This window comes from Silurus aristotelis (genome assembly GCF_946808225.1).
Source record: "Silurus aristotelis genome assembly, chromosome: 26".
Taxonomy (NCBI): Eukaryota; Metazoa; Chordata; class Actinopteri; order Siluriformes; family Siluridae; genus Silurus; species Silurus aristotelis.
Genome location: NC_139599.1, coordinates 3,586,287 through 3,605,594, shown reverse-complemented (window position 1 = coordinate 3,605,594; position 19,308 = coordinate 3,586,287). Strand labels below are relative to the sequence as shown.

At 38.0% G+C, this 19,308-nt stretch overlaps 2 protein-coding genes across 2 annotated transcripts in view; both read left to right on the top strand.

The window, feature by feature from the left end:
- Nucleotides 1–7,461, top strand: part of ift74 (intraflagellar transport 74) — a 23,205-nt gene extending 15,744 nt beyond the window's left edge. Inside the window, exons 17-20 of the mRNA XM_083531107.1 lie at nucleotides 3,339–3,502; nucleotides 4,886–5,011; nucleotides 5,825–5,885; nucleotides 6,843–7,461. Of these exons, the coding sequence (XP_083387233.1) occupies nucleotides 3,339–3,502; nucleotides 4,886–5,011; nucleotides 5,825–5,885; nucleotides 6,843–6,958 (467 nt within the window). The 3' untranslated portion in view covers nucleotides 6,959–7,461. The remainder of the gene's footprint in view (nucleotides 1–3,338; nucleotides 3,503–4,885; nucleotides 5,012–5,824; nucleotides 5,886–6,842) is intronic.
- A 6,243-nt stretch (nucleotides 7,462–13,704) lies between these two features.
- Nucleotides 13,705–19,308, top strand: part of tek (TEK tyrosine kinase, endothelial) — a 28,816-nt gene continuing 23,212 nt past the window's right edge. Inside the window, exon 1 of the mRNA XM_083531094.1 lies at nucleotides 13,705–14,056. Within this exon, the coding sequence (XP_083387220.1) occupies nucleotides 13,960–14,056 (97 nt within the window). The 5' untranslated portion in view covers nucleotides 13,705–13,959. The remainder of the gene's footprint in view (nucleotides 14,057–19,308) is intronic.

The window sequence follows — 19,308 nt, the reverse complement described above, 5'->3', positions numbered from 1 at the left end:
TTAGTGTTCTTTTACAACACAATAGATCTCTGCTGCTACTGAGCATGACCTGTAATAATAATAATAATAATAATACTGTAAAGGAGGAGCAACCAGACATGCACAGGTCCCCGGAGAGAGCTAACTCAAACGGAATCAAGGTGACCGTACGGTCAGTTACACTGCTCAAGTCCACTCCCCAGTTCCACATCCTTCTCCTTCACTCCCTGCTCTGTGTGTCCAAATAGTGGCTGAAGCTCAGCCAAGAGACTTTCCTTTCTTTGTGTAAGACACCTTGGAGCTGCGGTATCCCTCCCACTCCTTCAGTATCGTCTTATCTCCGCAGTGCCGCCCCATTTCCTCCATCGCTCTATTCTCGGGACCACCACGCATTGTTCCTCCGCACCCTGTTTGTTTATCTTCCAGCAGTGCACTTTCATAGCCTGCTGAAAAGCGGTGCAGGGGAATGCCGAGCGGCCTCTGGCTCGAAAGGAAGAGGCTGCTGGAGACCAAAAAAACCAGCAGGCACTAATTTGTGTAGTGCGGTGGTGTTTATCTTGCAATAAACGTTTTGTTCAAATGTATGCAATTAGTTATCAGAAATTTTCAAGTGCTCGTGCAAGATTGTTTAGCTTCACACCAAACACGAAACCAAAAGCTACTTCAACTGTTCTGAGTAATACGAAGAGCTACTTGTTTGATAGAAACTTCCTGAATAACAAAAAGTGTCCCAGTTCACCTTTAATAATATTATTATTAACAGTAATATGCATATATGTGAAGAGACCGTCTTATCACATGTAAATGATTTCTCACAATAACAATCAACAATGATTTACCATGGTAGGAAACACATATATTTACTGTAAACATTTATTTCTGTTTCTCAATCTGCTTCAACCCTTGAAAATCTGAGATATTTGTCTATATTATATATATACGGGTAGACATTGTACCGCTTTGTCGTCGCCACAGTCTCCTCATGAAGGAGACATACACACTTTTTTTTAACTGTCGTAAAGTAAAAACTCTTCCTCACAACCATTGGGGCATCTTGCGCACCATATTGAATTCGACTCAATATTGTCATTTCTAAATCTACATCAATGCAAGTGTTATTGATCCATAAAGAACAGTAGACTAATGCTATTTATAAAACACTGTGTTGGTTACCACTGGTTTAAAGTTTATGAGGGATGCATGTACAAATTATTTGTATAGTTTTGCATGAACGGCAAAGAGCACACATAAAGCAATATCCAATCCAGAAACACGAGAGATGACTAATCGAGAAGCACTTTTGAGGAAAAAACTAAAGAAATTAATAGAATCTTATAGAAATTTGACATTTAGCCATTACTTAGACTAATGTGTGTGTCTTGATGCGGCTTTGGGAGGCTCATTTATTTTTTATTTTAGGAAAACATACAGTTGATGTATGTTCAGAGTTAAATGTTCAGAACGAAACCAGGATTAGCGTTACAAAACAACCGGAATGCCACATTGATGCTGTGTAAATATTTTCTGAAACCCTGACTAAGATATTCATCACAAAAGGGTCTGTATAAAGTGGTCTTGATGTGTATGAAATAGAGAGAGAGAGAGAGTGCGTGAGAGAGATGATTGGCTCGGGTGGTAAGTAAAAGAAAAGCCCCAAGAGGAGGAAGCAGCAGAGAATGCCCAGAATTGCTGACAGGGCATTTTGATCACACCACATACTACACACATACACACATGCACCACTCTCTCCAAACACAGAACTGGGCCTGTTGCCTATCAGGAGGAACTGGCCCTTTTCCCCTTCCTGTCTCCCCAAAGCCACCAGTTCTGTGCAAAGGACCAGCCACTAGAGAGCATTTCCAATGGGGGGGAGGGATTGGGGAAATCATACAGAAGGCGATTTCACTCAGCTTCCATACACGTTATACATTAGCTGCTTTCAAAAGCACTGAATCAGTACTTCGCTTAGTGATGTATAACTGTTCCTGCACTGTATCTCACACACACACACACACGCATACACCATGTGCCTTGTGTCCTTTTGGCCTATATCAGAAAACGGGTGTGAAGTGCGAATTCAGCACAAACACTCTTTCGGGAAAAAAGATGATTGTGATAATTCAAGTTTTTAAACTGAAATATTCTTTGAGATCTATGGTTCAAATGGAGGTCGAGGTAAAAACATCTGTGTTTCGGCTATAATGGAATACCAAATAAAAACCAAATATTACTGTGTGTGGGATAAATGAGGGTGCCACATAAAATATAAAAAAATATATATACCATACTTTTCACTATGATTAATGGAATAGATTTTTTTTTAATATAATTTTAAGTAAGGAATAAAATATTAAATTTGAAAGATGCAATAAAAAGTTTTACGGCTAATTTAAAAATATGTTTAACATCATATAAAGTATATAAAGGAGACTTTTACTTTAACTTACATTTCAATGTCAAACATCTTACTACATTTTGCGAAATCAGTCGTTCCTTTTTATTTGTGAGTAGATAAAAACAGGGTTTCTATGGAGTCTTACAAAGTCTAAAATCGAAAAATCCAAATTGTAGCCTTGAAAAAGTCTTAAATTCGCTGTTTGAGGTCTTAAATTCATGTAATCAGGTCTTAATATTCTGACGTCCATGTAACGCTGCCTCTCCTGCTCATTGAAATGTTTTTGCAGCACTTTAGAGTGTTTTTGTTTGTTAGTTTCCGTCATGTTGTAGTTTCTTTCTATCGCTAATATAAATATAATTCGCTGTATTACGACTACAAAAATGCAACAGCCAATCAGCTTTCTGTTATTGGTATGAATTTCTCTTGGCTTGTAAGTTTAGCAATACACTTGGCTGTAAAAAATAATTTATTTAGGGCTTAATGATGAATAAATGATGGAAGAACTCAACACCTGTGGCCTAATTTGCACAATTTTTCTTGGTTTTGGACTCATTTAAATATATAATTTAATAAGTGTTTTTCATTAATATCATTAATATCATTCTATTAGTAGATTGTTGTGCTAAGAGTAACAGAGTCTTTTCACATAAACTGATAATAGTAACATTATAGTCATAATAAATCCTAGTACTTTGGATACTTAAGTACAATTCAAGGCAAATACTTTTGTTCTTGTACTCAAGTGAAAGTTGGGAGCACTTTTATTGGAGTAATATTTGACCTTGTGTATCTCTATTTTAACTCAAGTACATAGTGTTTCGTCCACCACTGCCTATAACATCACGTCTCATTCCTTTATAATACATTATGTATGATGTATAACATATGGGTCATTACTGGATCACATTATTGGCCGTATTCAGTTATTGACTAGTGTTTAATAAATTGTGTGTACGTACAGAGTGTGAACGTCTGCAGCAGGATCTTCTGAATGTGGAGCGACTGGAAGGGAAAGTGCAATCAGAGATGAATTCTCTGAAAGAAAAAATCCTGCAGATGACCGAAGGACTGAAGACGTACAGGGATCTCGACGCCCTGAAAGCCTCCGGAGAGCACAAGGTGAAGGTAAGTGACTTCAGTCTTGACGTTTTAAAGTTTAATACAATCAACCGCATTGACATGAGATAAGCATCGCCCTTCTCATAAATCCTTTCAGGAAGAATATGTATTTCATTATGTCTTTTCCTTTCGTTAGCAAGCAGTGTTCAATGACTCACACACACACACACACACACACACACACATTTCTTTTGGGAGTAACACAAGCTCCTCTCTGTAGCATAAACATGGATATCAGCTGTTCAAGCTTTTCTGCAGGACTTGTTACACTTAAGTCTCCAAGGGCATTCTGCCTAAAACAGGATGCACCTTTTTTTCCCCCCACAAAACGTCTCCCATTAGGAGCTCATGGTTCTTCCTATGTGGAAATAGTCAGATAACATGGTGTCGCTTTTGAGGCAAACAGCAAACATTTTTTTGATACAGACACATTTTGACTAATAAAAAAAAAATCTATGGTTCCGCAATCAGATTCAATTACTGCAGCGTTTCTGTTGTGAAAGTACTGTACACAGCATATACGTTTCTAAAATAACAGGACATCTGAAGGACACGGCCACAGATCCAGCAAAATTAGATTAAGAGCTCAGTCGCCAAATCAGCAGGGATAGGTTCACAGCGCTGGTGATTCAAATAAACACAGACTGGTCCTGTGAAATAAGATGTTAATACAGAAACCATGTATTTAGAATGATTTACAGTGCAGATGCAGGTACACACCTCCTAACCAATCAGATTTGAGAATAAACAATTCCTTACAGAAACTTTTATTTTGACCAAACAAAACTATAAATGTTCAGATGTTCCCCATTCTTCATTGAATTTATTGAAAAAAAATTCCTAGTTGGATATTTCTTTCTGGCCTTGTGATCCAGTTCATCCCAGAGCAGTTCAATAGGATTTAGGTGCACTAACTGGGTAGGCCATTCTATAATAGATAACACTCCAGCCAACTGTTTGCTTTCTAAATAACGCTTACAGAACTTTAGACGTACAATTCGAAGTCGGTTCCAATGAGCCGCAGTCCAGACAGAATTATATGATTTTGAAGTATAAAATGTTTGCCATGTTGGTTCAGTATTCCTTTCACCTGGAATAAGTCTCCAACCTTCTCTGCTCCAAAACAACCCTAAACCATTAAGCTTCCACCTCATGTTTGACTGTAGGGGTGAGACGGTCTGCTTACATCTCCGTTCCTGTTCTCCGTCTTACATAAGTTCTTCTGTTAGAGCCAACAATGTCACATTTGTCCACAGACCTTTCTTTCATTCATTTATTGTCTTCTAATTCATTGCTTTTTACCAAGTTTGTTGCATAGGGGAAAAAATGGCACAAATAAAAGACGTGGCGTATACACACTTTTGACAGGCTCTCTAAATATTTGTTTAGATGTTACAAGAAGAACGAGTGTCTTTAATTGAGAGGAGAGATGCCTTTAAGAAGATCAATCACAAGACGAATAAGGAATACGAGACTGTTGCAGCACAATTGCAAGAGAACGAGACTCACGCACAGGTCAGACACACAAACACCCACACACACACACACACACACACACACACACACACACACACACACACACACACACATACACACACACACACACATACTGGTCAAGCAGCAGTTTTAATAGTAATATTTAAACAATGGTGTAGGTCCTAGATTCCCTCTAACTTTGTAAGGCCATTTCAGTTCCTTTACTCTGCTTATTTAGTTTCATTACCCAGCAGGCAGCATAATTGTGTCCCCACCATTGCATTATTTCTGGATGGGGTATCGTTTCCTGATGCCTGTGCTCTTATATAGGGTAAAGGTCCAGGCTCACAGTCTTCACAACAGTCTTGGCAACATACCTCTTTTGCCTATCTATGGAGGAAATGGTTCTGTCCAGCCAGCAAATTTACACTGTTGTTCTGCTGAGAGAGCAGGCGACGATCACGTCCTTAAATACTCCAAACATACCCACACATATTGTGCATGGATTCGCTGGCACGATACACACGCCTACTTGAAGTCAGCTTAATCTTTAAGAAAGGCTTTTCTTACGATAAGAACCTTTTAGGGAACGTCAGGAAAGTGCTTCTGCTCCCAGGAGCTGATTGGAAAATGGCATTCAACACATGCGTTTATGTAAGAATCGGATATGTACAGATGTGCAACTGCACAATTCCCATTAGACCATGTTCAGATACCGAGAGTAAAATCTGCTTTAATGCTGCTTTCTGATCACCACATCACATCACATCACATCAGTTTGCCTCTCGAATAAAATGCCTTTTAAATATAATCAACTCTGATATAAATTTCCTTTTTCTTCCAATCCTGCAGCTGACAAATCTGGAAAGGAAGTGGCAGCACCTTGAACAGAACAACTTTGTTATGAAAGAATGTATCCTTTTACACTTATTCACAAATCTGGCATCAGTTATCTATCTTCAAGAGCTTTATCCTGGTCAAGGTTGCACTGAATCATGCATTAGGCAGGAACATACACTAAACAAGACAATGATTGTGCAATTCAGCAGGGCCAGGGCACCTTCTGCTGTATATTATATGGCCAAGGTTTTGTGGATAAAACTGACCATCACAACCATTCGATGTGGCATCAAAAAGTTGCAAGACTAGTTTTGTAACACGACAACAGATGGAAGCACGCACAGTCACAGGGAGCACCGACCTTCATAAGTCAGTGTGCCAAAAGACATCATTCATCGGAAGCTGTGCAACTGGTGCTATCTCACTTCTGCACCCGCCTTACTTGCCAGATTTGGCTCCTGCGGACTTCGAAGATCCAACTCAAAGGTCGCCGTTTTGACACCATTGCGATGATTCAGCACGAAGATGCTTGAAGACTTTCAGGACACATTCCAGTAGTGGCAGGAACGCTGGAAACACTGTATTGCTGTGCAAGGGAACTATTGTGAGGGTGATAGTGTCTAAACATGTTCTTTTAAACAGAACTTTTTAATATCATCTCGTACATGCTTTTTAAACATTATATTAAAAAGCTATAAAAAGCTCAATTTTTCTGGGAAAAAGGCTTTGCACTTGGTCTTAGATCGTAGCTGGTCAGGTAGCTACAGACTTTTGGCCATATAGAAAATTTTTTTAGGATTTAGGAAAAATCCAAAGAAAGCCCAAAGACAGAACTAAATGTCTTAAAATCTAACTCTGGAGCTGCTCTAAAGACAGATGTCAGTGTTGATTATATCACATTCGCTTCGAACTGTACTTGGGTATCATGAGATTTTGGGTGTTGAACCCATACAGGACACAGGGTCAGATTTCAACCAGGTGGTATCATTTAGCATTGCACAAGCTTTCTTTAACTCCCGAAAAAACCCAGTCATCGCTTCTAAAAGCTTGGAGAGCGATTACCGGCCCGTGAAGAAGGATGTCATCAAGCAGCTGTCTGAATACAATAAGATCCTCATGGATGCTTTGCAGGGTACCAAAAACTGAGCAGCGCCTTCCTGCCTCCCCTGTAGCCGCCAATGCGGCTCGCCGACTTCATCACTGACTCACTTCCCGTGCAGGAATGCTCTCCTACTCAACATTCCAAACGCATGGCACACGTGCCGTAGAGATTAGAAAGACGGCCCCTGTGGTAAAATCCGTCTTCCTCTGCTTTTTTCCGTGACACGATTTGATGGAATACATGGACACAGCGGAATAGGGAAGAGATACGAGTATGGAGCCGAATCAAGAATTAACTCTATATGGATATTTATACAGAAATATTTCTATTTAAATATTTACAAGGCGAATAAATCTAGTTGTCTATTGGGATGTGTTTATTACGTCACATGGAAATGAGTAGGTCTGGATCTTGTAATGAAATTAAAATAATACAATTTACGATGTTTTGAATTCATTTATTTCATACAATTGAAAAGGAATATCTAAATCCTTGTCAATTACGATAAATACATGTTAATACATCTCGAATAAAGTACTCAATATTTTTGCTTATCTTGTCAAGTAATTGAATTTAGTCTATGAATAATGTTTTTAGGAAACAATGGCATGATGTGTAATTTCCAGATGTTGGTGAGTCTCAGGCGTCGGGGCAGTAAGGGGTTAACGGAAGGCAGGAACAGCAGTGGCTGATAGCACTATTGTTTTAATGTTATTGGTTTCCGCTTGGCTTTACCAGAGAAGGGGGTTGCCCAGTGTTCTCCTCAGAATTCATAATCCCTCTCACAATCTTACCCGCCCTCTCTGTCTCTTCTGTTTCATTAACACTGCTTTCAGCCATTGGTGTGTGTGTGTGTGTGTGTGGCCTCAGAAACACGATTTTTTTTTCCCCCCATTACGAGTACCTCCCATGGATAAAAGCTAGAGGTGTGGAACAGATATTGGCGATTGAAATAGTGCAAGAGGTGAAGGGGTGTTAGAATGGCTACTGTGGCTTTTTTTCAACCCAAAACGACAAAACCACAACATTCGACACCAGAAATCTGGAACTGTGCTTTTAAAATTGTCTTAAACTTCAGTTTAGAAATTAAGGTTGTAATTTTTTCATAAATTTGCAATCCTGAACACTAAATTCTTAAACGGTGAGTATGATGGGGTTGGGAATGATGACGCAGAGGGCAGGGTTGTTGGGTTTTTTCCAATCTTTCCACCACTCTTAAGGCTGGACTTGAGCTCAGTGCAGGACAAAGCCAGACACCTTGAGTAAATGAGAGAGAGAGGGAATATAATTCAGTTTCTATAAACCACACACAGGTGTGAACACTCACTCATTACTTGCTCATTGGCCATGACTCCTCCTCCCATTCATGAACATTAGCTGACCACACCCTCATACAGAACATATAATGAGAAAGAAATACACAAATGGTTGTACTTTGAATACATTTTGTATATAAAGAATTTTTTTTGTTTCATTTATATTTATTGTTTCTCTTAATTCGAAGCAGGTCTCTGGCAAAAAAATTCCTTCGTGATTAATACATTTTTATCTTATTATAATTATTACAGATACTGATACAAACGATTCAGTTCAACTTCAAAAAAAAGAAAATAGTAAAAAATATATACATCAAAAAACTAATAATTTCAGCATGTTTAAAAAAAATCTTAATATTTCCATTATCGTTCAGTGATTCTGTATTATGAGTGCCTGGTTCTCATTAGATTCTTCATTTTTCAGGATTTTTCTCAGCCATATGCTTTGTGGTTGCAAGAAGTCGAGGTGGTGAAAGTGGATGAGTTTAAATCTCTGAGGACGATTGGCAGATGTAGGGTGTTTTTGGAGAAGTGAAGAAACGATTGCAGGCAGGGTGGAGAAGAATAGATACCATTTTGGAATAGGTAGAAGAGCTGAAGATGCTGAGGGATGAGGATGGACCGGATTGGAGACGTTTTGGAGAAAGGTTAAGAGAGGTGTGATTGGGATGGTTTGATCATGTGCAGAGGAGGGATATGGCGTATATCGGTAGAAGAATGCTGAAGATGGAGCCGGCAGGCAGGAGGAAAAGAGTAAGGCTTTATAGATGTGGTGGGGGAAGACTTGTAGGTGGTGGATTTTAAAGGGGCAGATGAAGAGGACAGGGTGGTATGAAGATGGATGATCCACTGTGATGACCCGTAACGGGAGCAGCCGAAAGAATAATCCATTTGCATATGCAGCACTTTTAAATACTTTAAATACTCTAAAAAGATTGTTGTGTGTTGATCGGATGGAAAATAATGGTATTTTCTAGAGACTGCCACTGGCACAAAAAGCTCATCAACAAACTGTTACTCATCTCATTGAATTCTGATCCTTCTTGGAAACCCACATGGCAACAAGCTTTCAGCTCCAAGTCCAATCTTTCAGTACCCTTTTAGGAGCAGCTCTGACCTCCAGCTCTCGGGAAAAGGGTAGAAATAATAAACGTTTCAATGTTTATTGTTGAGGAGATTTTTTTGGAACTTCTCTGGGAAGTTATGACACACTGTTTGTAGCTAGTTTCTCTATCGAAACCTGCTGTAATTGGCCCTCATGCGTATTCCAGTCTATTAAGAAACCACACACATACGTAGACTAACACACACTCGTACACAGGCTTAATAAATAAAGTGCGAAAACAGCCAAAAGAATGTCAAGCTTTAGTGTTCTCCAGGTAACAATTTTACTCACACACACACACACACACACACACACACACACACACACACACACACGTTTAGTCCTATGCAGATGTGTGGCCTAAGTATGGTGTAAAGGAGGGAGGACTGGCTTGGTCACAAACACACACACACACACACACTAAAAATTAGGTATGTGTGTTTAATTATTCACTATATGGAATAGTTTTAGGGAACCTGAATTTTTTCAGCCATATGTAATTTTTTTTACCACAAGTTGCAATTATATTGGATGCGATATTTAATAGCATTACATTTTCCCCCTTACTTAAACTAGCAAACAGCAATTTGTCATTATGGTTTTATTCATTAAACAATATATTTTTCATCCGATCAGTTATGATGTGCAATGTATTGGAGGCATTATATTGATTAAATTGAGTAATCAATTTAATTGGCACAAATTAAATAGTGTATATTTCTTAGACCGCATATGGGTAAAACAGGTGTGTGTGTGTGTGTGTGTGTGTGTGTGTGTGTGTGTGTGTGTGTGTGTGTGTGTGTGTGTGTGTGTTTTAAATTAAATATTAAATTTTCTAAAGATATGATCTACTTAACTGTTCTACTTATTTCAGCATACTTCAACAAATGTCTTCATTCCTTTCATCCTTTATTCATTCACTCCCTCGATATGTGGAATTGTCAGGATTTTAACGCTTTAAGGGAAATTCTTGAAGCTGGACATTAAACGCTAAAGAATCCTATGGATTTTCATGCATGCGCAAAACATCGGGTATTGAGCGTGTAGCCACAGTGACACTGCGCTAACTTTGTTGTGTATGTTTATCAAGTTAAATAATAATAATAATAAAAAACCGCATTTGAAGTGTGAGGCGGAAACTAAACACACTTGCGGTCCGCCACTTAATACATTCCTGAGAGAACTTAGATTTGAACTATGTAAAAAGGATTGCAAAGAATTGCACACGTGTGCAGTGAACCCAAAGCCCTGTACTAAAAAATGTTGAATACGCATACTGGTAAACACCCATAGTACATAAGTTTCCTTTCCAGTCATTGTGAAAGTATCAACAGAGCATACAGCAACTTGACCATCCTAATACCTAGAGATACAACAATAACGTGTGTCCTGTTTGATTCTGTAGCATGTGTTTTTAACATGGTGTTTAGTTAATGGTTGTGGACACACCCTCACAAACACACTTTCATAACTGTGCACATGTGCAGGTTCAGGCGTATACGCTTCAGCTCGGCTTCTGGCTCAGAGCCCTCACTGGGTGTGATGGAGGCAGCGAATAGGAACTCCACCCTGTACAATGCTGAGTGACTTACTGTTCCCTCTGCACCATCAGCCACGAAGAGAGGGCCTTGACCTCTGCACCGCCCTGAGGAGGCTCTCCTTATCGCGTTCGCTTTTTTTTGTGCTCCATGACTCCACCCCAGGTTTTCCCTAGTTTTTTCCATACTTGATGGGGTGCCAGTAATTTAAAAAAACAGCGTTTTGCAGAACTGCTTAAACTTAAAATAAGATCAAAGGAAACATTGATTTGCTTGAACCTAAAATAGTATTAATTTTAGAGACATATTTTTTTTTGTGCATTTGCTATTTCATTGAGGCCTAAAATCATTGTTTTTTCCCCTTCATTCACAAAATGGAAAAATGGACGAGTGTTGCCACAGCTGCTATAATGATTGCAATTATTTATCTATCTACCTCTATCATTCCCATTGGCCATTTTCTTTTCTCTCATATATAAGCTTATATACTCTCTCTCTCACACACACACACACACACGCACAGAAAGGAAGAAACACAGACCGCTGTCTAAACACCAGTTCCTTAAACCTGTTCCGCTCACGAGTCAAAGGTCCATGAGAATATTTTTCCAACCGTGCTGAGAGAAGCCCGGGGCCGATCACAAACGTAAATACGTCCTAATGTTTCTCACTGCACTCTCGCTGCCCTGCTCACACTGCAAATCCAATCACAGCTCCACATACATAAACACAACATATTTAAGATAGTGGCTTTGATCAGGCACATTCTGGGATGAAGTCTAAATTTAGAGCTTGCTCGGATTAGTCTAGCGTTTCCGCACATTTCCGTTTCAGTTCCGGACTCGTTGGTGGATTTGAATACAGGTTTCAAGATCATTGAAGCTCTAATGCTCTCTGACTCGGAGAAACTGTGTGTGCAGTTGGAAAGCAACTCAATAAACAATGTCGCGTGCGAACGTTTGGGCATTTTCCCACATTTGCGCAAGGTCTAGGTAAGTAGCGCAAGAGTGAGCGGACTTTTTTCACCCTACCATTAATCACCTCATCGCTGCTCAGATGCTAATCCCTGTCCTGCCCCTACAATATTTTCAAGCCTCCCAAAGGAGTATTTCCGTAAAATATTTAGAGCAGAAGGCATCTGCGCACCTGTGCTCACTAGGCGAGCAGCAGTATGATTAATGTTCACGGGGATTTGGAAAGCCTCGTTGCATGACATGTGTTTGTGATCAAATCGTTTCGTCGGTTGCATCTGAAGCCAGCGGTGCAGACTCATTTATTAAAGTTGTAGTAGCTTAAATAAAAGAATTTTACATTTTACACTAGTCTGTCAAGACATGGTTCGGTTTCTGGGACCCTTACAAAGCACTGCAGATGTCTTACATAATTAAACATGTCCTCAAAGAAGAAGTCCTTATGATCACTATATGGACAGAATTATTGAGACACCTGACCACTTCTTCCTTAAACTGTTACCACAAAATTGGATGCACAATTGTATAGGGCGTTTTTGGATGTGATAGCGTTATATTTTCTCTATATTTGAGCTATGCCCCTGTGCACAAAGCCAGCCTGCAAGATCTCCTGCAATAGAGTTACTCCTTTTGAAGACCTTTGGGATGAATGTGAACTCTGACTGCACCCCAGGCCTCCTCACCCTCACCTACATCAGGTACCTCACTTTACAAATTGGCACAAATCTCCACAAGCACACTCCGAAATCTAGAAGAGTGGAGGTTACCATAACAGGAAATGTGGAATTGGATATACGCACATATAAATCTTGTGGTTAAAGATGTTTGTATGTTTTTTTTACTTTAGAAACAATGATGTACTACATCATATAGTTATATACTCACTAAGAAATATTTCACAAGAATTTCACAAGAAGTTTTCTGTTAACCAGATTTACATCAATTCATTTGCAAAAAAATTTATTTTAGGCCAAGTCATAAAAACAGTAAACCCACGACATGTGCTGTCAGTGAAATTCCTCAAGCCTGCAGTGAATAATTCAAACTCACACAAATGTGGAGTAACAAGGACACATGGGAAAAGCCAGAGGCCAGCTGTAGAAAAAATGTGTGTGTGTGTGTGTGTGTGTGTGTGTGTGTGTGTGTGTGTGTGTGTGTGTGTGTGTGTGTGTGTGTTATGTAGGCAGTCTGCTACTAGTCTCTGTACTATGATGAATGTTGCCATTAAAACAAAATTTATCACAGGGAGGACGATCGAGCAGCTTGATGATTAATGCAGGATAAACTTGTCCATATACATACAAATCTATTGTTTTAAAGGAACAAGTAGTATCAAAAGTTCCACTCATCAATTGAGATTTTTGGTGCCCAGTTTTGGGAAACTTGGGAACGATTTTATGGAAAGGATTTTCATCAAAACTAAGCTAATTAAGTCAGTCAGATTTGAGGTGAGGGGAAATTTGTCATCTGAATGTTTGCTTCTTTATTGGTGTAATGGAGCTGTGGCATTGTATATGCCAGTCATAATGCAAAATATATTCCTTTCAATATGGGTTTCATCATCTAAAATCATTGTGAAGACTGTAATCTTTATAAACATTAGGACCAGATTTAGCGCTTTGGTGCTCGTAGCCTTACATGTTACAACTTTCATAAAATACTTTTTAATATATTATTATTATAAATGCCTCAGAAATAAAGGCATTTTTATTTGAAGTCAGTCTATTTGATGTACGCCACACCTCTATCATGTTTGATGATGATTTGCTTCATTGTTTTGTCTCTCATTCTCTTTCTCTGCCTCTTTCAGTCCCCTTCCTTTATGGTAAGGTCAACATGGGGACCACTCCCTTCAGGGTTGAAGCAGGAGCTGCACCTCATTACAAGCAATTGTTTGGCCTGCCGCCTTTCCCATCTTCAGTGGGGAGAGAGAGAGAGAGAGAGAGAGAGAGAGAGAGAGAGAGAGAGAGAGAGAGAGGGGGGAAACAGGAAAAAGGAACTTCTACTCCCTGTGCCTGGACAGAGCAGTGAGAGTTCTAGTGCTTCAGTTGTTGCGGAGGGATGTCTATGTTTCTTTTTGCTTCTCTCGGGGTCTTTAGGCTCTGAAACTCGTGGATGTGGACACGTTACTTGTTCATGCCCCTCAGCCGGGCAAATATGCCTCGCCTGCCTGTCACGGTCACCGTCTGTCTGCTGGGCTGCATACTGACAGGTCGGTTAACATGCTTTTTTTTAACCTTAAATTCTAACTACTGTATAATTGTAACTACGGTCTGAGGAACACAATTATGTTTTTTCTTACTTTTTGTATTGACCTGGTTGTTTTATCTGGTTCGAATTATTTCGTTTGTGTATCAGTGACTTTTGTGTAGACTTCACAAGACGTCTGCTTATGGATAAACAGGAGGGACACATACTGTTTGATGGCATGTTTGCCATACGGTTTGTAAATAAGTCCAGAGTTGACAGAAAAAAAAGAGTAAAAGACAAATCAGGTGATAGAGTACAAATAGATTAGAGGATGCCCAAACACAGTGGTGCTACTAACATCTTCCAGCTGCTTTGGAACCAAGTTTGTAGTCTGCATGAACTAGGGAAGTATGCTTAGTCAGGAAAACATTTTATTAGTGCAGCCGGAGCAGTTTTATATCCCGGTTATGGGTCAAACTGACATTAATTAACCACTGATTATCACAAACACTGGTGACCTTCAGGGATCAGCCTTGGGACCGCTGATTATTTGTGCTGTGTGTGTGAGTGTGTGTGTCATAATACCATGCTGCTGTATATGATAAGTATGGTGCTTTATTACAGACAGATTGCTGGAGTTGCATCCAAAGAACAGTAGAGTTTTATAAATGAATCACACTGCCGTGTTGCTAGTTGTTGTCTTAATTGTCGTGAAGAATTATTTACCTTTTTGACAAATAAGTAACACATTCGATGTGCTTTTTACTTGTCTAATTGAAGATTATTTGTCTTGAAATGTGAGACATCCATTTAGCAACGGTAGCTAATAAAGAGACATGGGTCTATGCTAGCAGAATTCAATTATGGCTTCATCATTTTTCTTTGCCATTTTAAATGTCCATGAAAAAAACACATAGTGTTTTGATTTGTTTCTTTATTTGCTGTCGATGTTCCTTAGCTATTTAGAAGAAAGCCAAGAGTGATACACCAGTGGAATGAACTTATTTGTTTTGCCAAATGATGCTAGGAAAGAGACTAAATAATGATGTACAGCCTTCAACTGCAAGTAACATTTCAAAACATGGAGTTCAAAACATTCAAAGTAATGGAGTAAAACTAAAAATTTTGACCCCATCTCCAGGTAACCCAGACTTGACTTTCGATTAAATTTCATGAAAAGAAATATTGGATAGATCGAAAAATGGCAATCTAAACAAAAACAAATATATATTCATCTAGTTGTCCTTTTTACAGTATGTTCTCCTTCTACACCCCCCTCCCCCCATCATCCATATATTGATTGATTATCTCTATATCCCAATATTTCTCCCCCAATATGAACAGCTCAGATCTGGTCAACGTTCTTCACCGAGGCTCTCTCAAAATACTGATCATATTCACCATTGCATGTCGATTATTTATATATTTTAATGAAACATTAATCATTAGTCTCTGCATATTTCATTCACATTTATCCCTTTTGGCAGACGCCTCCTTATTCAGAACAACTAGTTGTTCTAGTTAGGATCAAACCTAGGATGAAATGACATACAGAGATATAGTATTGTACAATTCTATAATATTATGACACATTTCTAAAGGTGTCTCATTGATATAATGAACTGGTACATTGTTATAGGGTTCTTGGAGAACTAGATTTTTCATTGAGAAATAATAAGTATTCACTGATTCCCCCCTGCCCCACCAATAAAATCCTTGCTAAAACAATTAACATTCCACTAATAGCCACCATCAGTTCAACACGGCTGTAAAAATTTTTTTAAACCCTTTAATTTCTCAGCAATTACATACGACACGGCGATAAGCAGCAAAAGCAACATGTGTTGATCGTTTGTGATCATTTTCCCATGACTTTTAGACAACGACTAGCAGCTCAGGAAAGCAAAACTGATTATTTAATGAGCTGCTGTCTCGGTGAGATGAATGAAGATTTAATGACCTGCTCTGAACTACTGCACTTTCACTGTTTCCTCCACCATGAGCCAAAATATAATCTATCTATCTATCTATCTCTCTCTCTCTCTCTCTCTCTCTCTCTCTCTCTCTCTCTCTCTCTCTCTCTCTCTCTCTCTCTCTCTCTCTGCATTTTGATGACCACACACACCTCAGTTCCATACAATCGCTACTTAATTTTGTTACAATAATTGCACAGAAACATGCCCATAAGTCAACATGACATTTATAATAAAGTCTTAAAATGGCTAAAGAATCACTTAGAAAAATCCAATTTTGTGTTTTGTCAATTGTCACAAGCATAACTAATCCAGACATATAGATTAATTAATAGTATATGTATAAATAAATTGGTAAACCATGTAATTAGTCCTGAAATGAATCCCAGGGTTGGTCAGATGTTGTTTCTAAAGGAAGGGTGAAAGTTCATCTCCCAGGAATGCCAGGAAGCTAATGCAGTACGAAGCACATCTACCGCCCCCACAGTCTACATTCACTAGTGTTTCTCATGTGGGTGTCTAATAATGTAATGTAAAATATATATACATTATACAATATAATGTTAAAGAGGCTAACTAGTTAAACATAACTAATTGGTATGGAAATTTTGTTCCTTATTTTACATCCAAACGCTGTTATTTAAGCTAGCTTCACTGGCAGATTAGCAAAGCACTCTGGCTGAACTAGCTGCGTTCACTCACCAGAAAGGTCTCTGCTACTTTCCTTTAAGCTTTATTTCTCTTCATAACCCTTTTATACACATGTATTTATATGTTGTCAAGTTATATATGACAGGATGAAATGAAACCATTATAAGTTTTGCACCCATTAAATGCTAAGTTTGACAATAAACAGAATCTCTTACTCTAGAGTTACTACATTTGCCAAAAAGAATAAACTTGTTTTTAACAATACTTAATTTTTTTGGCTGTAGCCTCTAAACTTTTAAAACCTCTGATGCTTTGTTTTTCAGATTCACTCAGAATTTTGAAATGATCGTCCTAATTTTATATTAATGATATATAAAAGTAAACTGACAAACGGTGTAGAACTTGCGTTTCCTGATGGAAAGAAAGAAAGAAAGAAAGAAAGAAAGAAAGAAAGAAAGAAAGAAAGAAAGAAAGAAAGAGATGGTGAAAGACTTACAGTTGTGTTCTATATCATTTATTTAATTATTTAATTTTGTTTCAATCTTTAATTAATCATTAATTTTTAAAATAAATGTAAAATAATTTTTTTAAATAATTAATTTAATCAATAATTATTCCAAAAGATTTTAAAACCAAAACACACAAAACTAAAATAATATTCTGAAAACAGTGTGTGAGAATTTGCTTCACAGTTTTTTGCCAGTATTCATGGTAATTATTAATTTTAATAGACTTTTCACTTAATACCTGGTTCCATTTTTCTCAAATCTTTTGACACCGAAATTTGACAACTATTACTATATTATGTGGTTTGTTCCCACATTTATAAATATTATTCTAGAACAATCTTCAGCAGCCTTGTCTTCAACAGCCACGATTAACCACCATACTCCTAACAGCTTCCTTTATTCCCATCAATGCAGATTTACACTCCAGTTGACTTTTAAAACAATGGTCTAATGTAAATTTAGAGCATACTGAACACACCGTTTCAAGATTTCATTGTTAGAAACGTGGATATAATAGTAGTGCCTCTGGTTTAGTATCCATGTGTTTCAGTCCCCTCCTTAAACACCCACTAATCACTCCTGCAACAACAATATCAAGTCAAGATTTTGTTCCTTGGAGCAAAAGATAAGAAACAAAGTCATTCTTCATTCTAACAACTTTGTTTAAGATACTTCGGGAAGGTTTGGGCTGGACTCAGTTGTATAGCCTTTAAATGTTAAATGAAACTCATTATTGTTCATATGCCACTATAAATCTACTGTATTTGCTGCAAGTACAAGTAAGTAAAAGTGGCATTTTTAATGAAGAACCTGTGGTAAAATTAAAGCATTTTCCCTTTCAAATGTTGGATTCTTTTTACTTCTAAATAAGAAAGACATGAAGCAGGAGTTCTCCGTGTAGTCAAAGCTTGTTTTCTAGTCAGTCTACAACCATATGTCCAAGTGCTAACCAAAAGAACCAAAAGAATTGGTTCATTGGTACATGATACAGAAATAAGGTTTTGCTGAAATTGTTGCTGGCTTACTCTCCTTGATAGGTTGAAGACAACTTACTTGACGACTTACAAATATCTTTTTTTATACAACTGAGCAATTGAGGTGCCTTTTGAGGTGCCAAATGGCCTTTGGTGATGCTGGGATTTAAACTCATGACCTTCTGATCCGACATCCAACATCTTACCCAGAGAGCTATCACTTCCCTCTAAAAGCAAAAAAAGGAAATGTTGGAAATTTCATTTTTACAGAAACATATGGCCAGATTTGGTCATTTATTATTTATCAGACACAAAATGGAGGAACCAGAAAACTGCCAATGCTAACATCTAGAGAAAAACAAACATTCATAACACACAAAGGGAACTAGAAGGAAGTTCCAAGTGGGGAATTCCTTCTGGGGAGGCATCTGAGGATCCATACTTTCTTTTCCATTTGTTTCTCTGTAACTACTGTATTTGTAACTAAATTTGCTTTTGGCAAATAACTGAAAAATAACTACTGGAATTTACAAAATTCAGTGAGAAACAAGACCAGGGATTTGCTGTTATGCCCATATAGGGCAGTGGAATGGTAAAAAATAGACACTTCTTTTTCACTTATGGGTCACATTTAAGCCTGTTTATATAGGAAAGGATGATGGTGTTACTTTCTGTGAGATTAGCTTGTAGCTTCAGTTCTAATTAATAGCATTTAGGTTTACTTTGATCATTTGCTGGCAGGTTGCAAAAAAACTTTAATCATAATCGTAAATTAGTTTTTATTATATTTTTTATTTCTAGTATAATTTTAGTCTAAAAAAGTGATATTCCAATTTTTAATGAGATCTATCTATTGCCTAACTGCATGTGTGAATCTTTATCCAGTTTTAAAAGAACACAAAAAACCTGCTTTCGCCTTTAATAAACCCAAACAATACCAACCATTTACTGTCCCACAAGGAAACAAAATATTGATAATCCCGTATTAAGAGAATTAATGTTTTTCTTTTCGCCATGTTCCATTTCCCCTCCGTAATTCATTTGATTAGCGTTTACTCTGTCAAAATATATCGTTATCTAATCAGCAACTCCCTCGTTAGAATTGTCTTGGATCCAGTTGTAACTCCTCACAGATGCTTCGTAACCTCTTGTGGAATGTTGGTTGAA